This window comes from Macaca fascicularis, chromosome 6, assembly GCF_037993035.2.
Source record: "Macaca fascicularis isolate 582-1 chromosome 6, T2T-MFA8v1.1".
Taxonomy (NCBI): Eukaryota; Metazoa; Chordata; class Mammalia; order Primates; family Cercopithecidae; genus Macaca; species Macaca fascicularis.
In genome coordinates this window covers 144,966,604-144,972,397 of record NC_088380.1, presented here as the reverse complement: position 1 = coordinate 144,972,397, position 5,794 = coordinate 144,966,604, and the positions used below count along the sequence as shown (strand labels likewise).

Genomic DNA, 5,794 nt, shown 5'->3' with positions numbered 1-5,794 from the left:
AGCTGTGATTACACTACTGCACTCCAGCCTGGAAGGATAGAGCAAGACCCTGTCTAGTCACAGACTCAGTCCTCAAAAATAACGAACTCCAGTTTCACACAGTGGCCTGACTCTGGCTGGAGGATCCTTGTATCTCTACAGGCCATCTTCAGAAAACCTCATAGCCCTCAATAGGGCAGAGTCCTTCCCCTAACCCAGGAAACACATACCCAATCACAGCTACTTTATTTTCCTTTTAATTTTTTGGAAGGATATACACCACATATCCCATGGGCAATAAAGCGCATTCAATGTGTTTATAAGCCAAACACTCACTTTGTTTAAGCAAACACAAGTACAAAGTAAAATAGAACCACAAAATAATGAACTGCATGTTCATAACATACAAAAATTGCCGCCTACTCAGTAGGTAACTACAACATTCCAACTCCTGAATATATTTATAAATTTACATTTTCAGTTAAAAAAATAGACTTTTGAGAGTTCAGATTTTGTTTTAGATTTTGTTTTCTTACATTCTGGAGAACCGAAGCTCAGCTCAGCCCTCTTCCTTATTTTGCTCCCAAAGCCTCCCCCAAATCATCACTCCCTGTCCCCCTTAAGGCTAGAGGTGAGCATGTCCTTCACAATTGCACATGTCAAGCCATCAGCAAGGCGCATCACACAAAAGGCACCAAGACGTGAAACTTTTTAAACCAAAAGGACAAAGAAAAAACTTTAAAAAAAAAAAAAAAAAGAAAAACCAAACCATATTTTGCCACATGTGAGAGTCCAGTCGAGCAGTATTTACAGAAAGGTTAACGGAACAACACTCGGACACATGCTCTGAGAATACCTAGGACTGCTGTTTCAAAAAAAAGGTTCACACTTATTGTCACAGCATCATCACAAAATAGAGGATCACCATTGGTTTGCTTGGCTTTTCTTTTTTTTTTTCCCCTAAGTGAGGACCTAACTCCAAATAATACAATAGAATATGCAAATTATCTTCACATCAAGAGTACCCCAAGAAAAATGAAATCCATGGCACAGACACTGTACAAGGGTGCAGGGCAGGGCTCTGAGGGGCCCAAACCCCATTTTGCCAACTCGATTTTCTAGCATTGAAGGGAGCAAGGGGTCAGGCATATGATGGAGATGATACTGAAATGATTTATCCAAAATCCATGCAAATCAAGTTCTTTGGATAGAGGTGAAGAACTTGGACATGGCTGTTTCAGGCAGCTGAAGTCAAAGGGAATAGGAATTGGGGAAGGGGAAGTGGGCAAAAAGGGTCGTTGGCCAATAGACCTTCCACTCCAAGTAGAGAGGGAGGACTTGGCTCTGAGAACCTCCATCTGACCTAAGAGGAACCCTCCTCTCCTACCGCCATCTCCTCCTCTTGTCCTTTAAGTCTCTTGTGTTTCTTTTTCTCCCTTTTCCCTTTGTTTCCCCTTTCCCTTTAGCAAATTTCAATTGTCCTGGGAGAAAAGGTTGCTGTCATGTCCGAAAGCCCTGTGGAGGCGCTGAAGGAGTTGGTGACAGCTGAGGAAGGGAAGCTGCTGACCTGGGCAGGGAAAGCAGGGGGAACGGAGGAGTACGTGGTGGCCACCGACGGGGAGGGGAAGCCACTGTGCACAGGGGATGGGTAGGTTGAGGAGCCGGGAGAGGAGAAGGAGGTGGGCACAGGGGACGGGTATGAGGTGGTGGCCGGGGATGGATAAGAGGTAGTAACCGGGGACGGGTAAGAGGTAGCAACCGGGGATGGGTAGGAAGAGAGAGAGGAGGTGGCCGAAGAGGCCACAACACTTTTGTCTGCTTTCTTGTCCTTCTGCCGCAAGTGGATCTTGGTATGCCTCTTGCGTTCATCGCTCCTGGCAAACTTTCTCCCACAGATGTCGCAGGCGAAGGGCTTCTCGCCCGTGTGGGTACGGATGTGGGTGGTGAGGTGGTCGCTGCGGCTGAAGTTGCGCATGCAGATGCGGCACTGGAAGGGCTTCTGGCCTGTGTGGATGCGGATGTGGCGGGTGAGCTCGTCAGAGCGGGAGAAGCGGCGATCACAGGACTCCACCGGGCAAGCGTAAGGGCGTTCGTGGGGGGGCGTCTTGCTGGGCCGGTTGGGGTACTTGCGCATTCGGCTGGGTTTGATGAGTTGGGACTGGTAACTGGTATTGAGGGCCTTCAGGTCCTGGGAGCCCGACTGAGTGGCAAAGGCCTTGATAGTTGACAGGGGGGTGAGCGAAGGCTGCTGGGTGCGGCTCTCCAGGCCCTGGAAGGGCTTCTGGTCTGGGGTACCCAGGCCCAGATCCCCCTGTTGCTGTGGAAACAGGTAGTCGGGGATCATGGGAACCTGGAAGCCACCCTTGGCGGCAGGGTAGGCAGGAGGCGGGTACTGGAGCGCTGTCCCTGCTGAGCCCGGGAAGGCCTGGCTTTGTGGCTCAGGGAAAATGTCAGTGTTCGGCGTGGGGAAGGTGGGTGCAGCTGAGTAAATGGGACTGCTGTCGTTGGATGGCACTGCACAGCTCAGGGGTGGGCTCTGGGAGGCGGAGGAGGAGGAGGCCGCTGGAGATGGTGCTGAGGACGAGGAGGCTGGTGGGTTGGTCATGCTCACGAGGCCACTGACCAAGCTGAAGAGGGGCTCGGGCCATAAGGTGTTGCCACTGTTGGGTGCAGGTTCCAGGGAAAAGCGGCCAGTATAGGTGATGGGGGGCAGTCGAGTGGTTTGGCTGGGGTAACTTGTCTCCACCAGCACCTTCTCGTTGTTCAGAGAGATGTCAGGAAAAGACTCTGGCAGGAGAGAGAAAGGGGAGGCCTGGTTACTGGAGAGCAATCACTGGAGGATGAGAACGACCCGAGCTGCCAGGCAAGAGGTCGGCCGGCTACCATTGACTCCCGAGGTAGTTAATAATTGATAGCAGCAGATTGCAATGTTCCTGAACCCGCTCCAGTGGCAGAGCCCATTTCAACAACAGCTGACGCAAATACGGAGAATCCCCCTCCACTGCAGCTCGCAGCGCTCCGCAGCGGCGGCTGCGCGGGCGAGGGATTCCCGCCAGCACCCCCACGGCCGCGGCTAGTGCGCGCCCCCAAACCCGGGCTGCCGGGACATCCACGGCCAAGGATCACGGTCCTTCCTTGGGGGCAGGCGGCAAGCAAGGCAAGGCAAGCCTTTCCGGGGGGAGGGGACCGAGCCCCGCTCATCAAAATAAGCCCTCCCCCTCCACCCACCCACGCAGCTCCAGAGCTCTCCATCCAAAACAAAAGCTCTGTCCTCTGCTGCTAGGGATGAGGGCCGGAGGTGGGCTGTGTGGGGTCCCTTGGCATTCCTCTAACACATGACCCTGGGGATGCGAGGAATGAAAGGGAAACCCGGCTCGCATCCTAAGATTCAGGAGCACTCCTGCGGTGAAGGACTGGACGCCAGGATGGTGGCGGAAAGGTTCCCCCTCAGCGTAGGCCACTGCTTACCTGCGGTCAGGTGTTCGTAGGGCTGCTCGCCCGTGTCCGCCTGAGGGTTGAAGGTGTTGCTGCTGCTGCTGCTGCTGCTGCTGTTGCTGCCGCCCCCGCCGCCTCCACCGCCCCCGCTGCTGCTGCTGCTGTTACTGCCGCTGCCCTCAGGGGCCCCGGCGGCGCCGAGGAACTGGGGAGCCCCGTTGCTCAGCAGCATCATCTCCTCCAGCTTAGGGTAGTTGTCCATGGTGGGCGAGTGAGGAAAGGATCCGAACGGGTCAGAGATCTGCAGCGGGGACATCAGCTGCATCTCGGCCTTGGCCGCGGCCATCCTGGACGAGCGGGCGGGAGAGCTGGTGTCGGGGCGGGTGGGCGCAGCCCGGGGCTGGAGCTGCGGGGGACAGTTTCGGGGGCCTGGCCGGGTTACATGCGGGGCGCGGGGCACACTGAGGAGCGCACAGGTGGGGACCCCGACTCGCCCTGGGCGCGGGCGGGCGTGGACGCGCCGCGGCTGCGGAGGCTGGGACAGGGGCCGGTCCTGCGGCGGCGGAAGCTGGCTGCGGCGGCGGATGGCGGCGGCGGCTCCCCAAGTTCTGCGCGCTGGGATCTCTCGCGACTCCCCGGATCCGCCTCTATTTGAAGGGTCTGGAACTGCACGGGCCCGCCTCCGTCGTGACGTACATGGCCATATATGGGAAGCAGGAAGCCCTAATATGGCAGGACCAGCCGGGAGGACCCGGAGTGACGTGAAGCCCCCCATCCGACAGCGCCCGGCACCTCCATCCTGCACCCTGGGGCCCGGGCCCGCGCCCGCATCCCAGGTGCCCAGGCTTCGGGGAAGCCTAGAGCTCGAACCGCCGCCAGGGCCTCGGGACCCGCGCCGCTCCGGAGTTCCCGCGTTGCCCCCGCCCCTCCCTCCGCCTTCTTCCCTCCGCCTTCTTCCCTCCTCCCAGAGCCGGAAACGGCCGGGCCATATCGGGCCACTCCAAATAAGGCGCTGCCCAAATAAGGGTTGTTCCGGCGGGGGATCCTTCCTGCTCCTTATATGGCATTTCCGGGTCGCAGCTGGTTGCTCCCTCGCTCCCTCCCTCCTCCCTGGTTCCAAGCCGGGAGCCCGAGCGCTCGCGGGAGCTGGGGACGCCCAGGCGGGGAGGGCTCGGGGCGCGTGGCGCGGGGCGCGCGGCTGCTCAGGCGGCTCCCAGGCGTGAACTAGGCTGGGGAAGCCCAGACCCAGAGCGGGGGCGAGGGCGAGTCGGGCCGGGGTTCTGCGGCTGTCATCCAGGGCCCGCCCGCCCACCTCAGGGACCGTGAGAGCGAGCCGGGAGTGCGGGGGAGGAGCTGCTGGGCCAGCCTGGGCAGGGGCCGCCCAGGAGAGGCGGGGCCTTGACCCCGGGCCTCGACCTATGGCACGGTGTCTTTCCGGGTGTCGCCGGGGAAACTGAGGGTAGGAAGTCATGGCCACTTGGTTCTTGGGACACTGCATAGCAGTGAGCTGCCTTGCCTCTGCCACCTGTCAGTGGGATGGGGCTGCTTGCTGGTGCCTGGGGTCCCCTGTGTCCCCCCGGAACCAAAAGGCTGTTCCCTAGTCCCCACCGGCAAAGAGCCCACCTTTGGGGGACCGAAGTGGGGAAGCTGATTGCCCCAGGAGAGACCTGATTCCTGTTCTCACCAGGAAATAATGGTCCTTGTGGTGGGGGGTCACTTCCCCCGCTTATACAGTCCAGGTGGAGGGGTGGCCGACGCTGCGGGAATCCGTAAGCGGGGGCTTCCCTATGGGCTATCTGGGGACCCCGGGCTGGGCGCGAAGAGAGGACCGGCTAGGCGGCTCGGTGCTGCCCCCTGGAGGTTTCCTCTCCACTCTCAGCCACGGGCTCCGGCCGCGCGGGCTCTTCCGCCGCCTCCTCGCTCCCCCTCCCGGATGCAGCGCTGGGCGCGGAGCCAGGCCGGGGGAGCCTTCGACGCAGTGAGCGCGAACTGAGCAGGCGCTGCAGCCCGGGCTCCCCCCCTGCAGTCCCTGGGGACCCGCCACTGCCGAGGCGCCCGGACTCCGGGATAACATTCCTCACCCCAAGCCTGGCCAAGGCGAGGGGAGAAGGAAGCAGGGGGTGGGTGGTGGGGGGGGGGAGAACGATTGCCGCAGGTTTCCCGGGGGCCGGACGCGAACAGGGAAGCCCTCCCCGCCCCCAAGACGCAGTCAAATGCGCACCCCAAAGGGAACAGGGATTCCGGGAAGGGAAGGCTCCTCCTGCTCTAGCTCTGAATCCAGAGGAGGTGCTGTTTTTCTGGATTTAAAAAGAAAACAGAAAGTGTATGTGGGGAAGGAGGGTGCTTGACGACACAGAGAGGGAAGGGAGAAGGTGAGGGC

General features: G+C 59.5%; 1 protein-coding gene across 1 annotated transcript; it reads right to left on the bottom strand.

Moving 5' to 3' along the window:
• Positions 1-220: 220 nt before the first annotated feature.
• Positions 221-4,041, bottom strand: EGR1 (early growth response 1). Its single transcript, XM_005557906.4, has 2 exons — positions 3,448-4,041; positions 221-2,766 (listed from the first exon to the last, which is right to left on the bottom strand). The coding sequence occupies exons 1-2, from the start codon at positions 3,758-3,760 to the stop codon at positions 1,442-1,444; spliced, it is 1,638 nt and encodes a 545-aa protein (XP_005557963.3). The 5' UTR covers positions 3,761-4,041; the 3' UTR covers positions 221-1,441.
• Between the last annotated feature and the right edge of the window lie 1,753 nt (positions 4,042-5,794).

Excerpts from the sequence above, each read along its gene's own strand:
- EGR1 (XM_005557906.4), bottom strand. The coding sequence starts at position 3,760 with ATGGCCGCGGCCAAGGCCGAGATGCAGCTGATGTCCCCGCTGCAGATC. Across the intron at positions 2,767-3,447 it reads CTACGAACACCTGACCGCAG|AGTCTTTTCCTGACATCTCT; the intron begins GTAAGCAGTGGC and ends CTCTCCTGCCAG.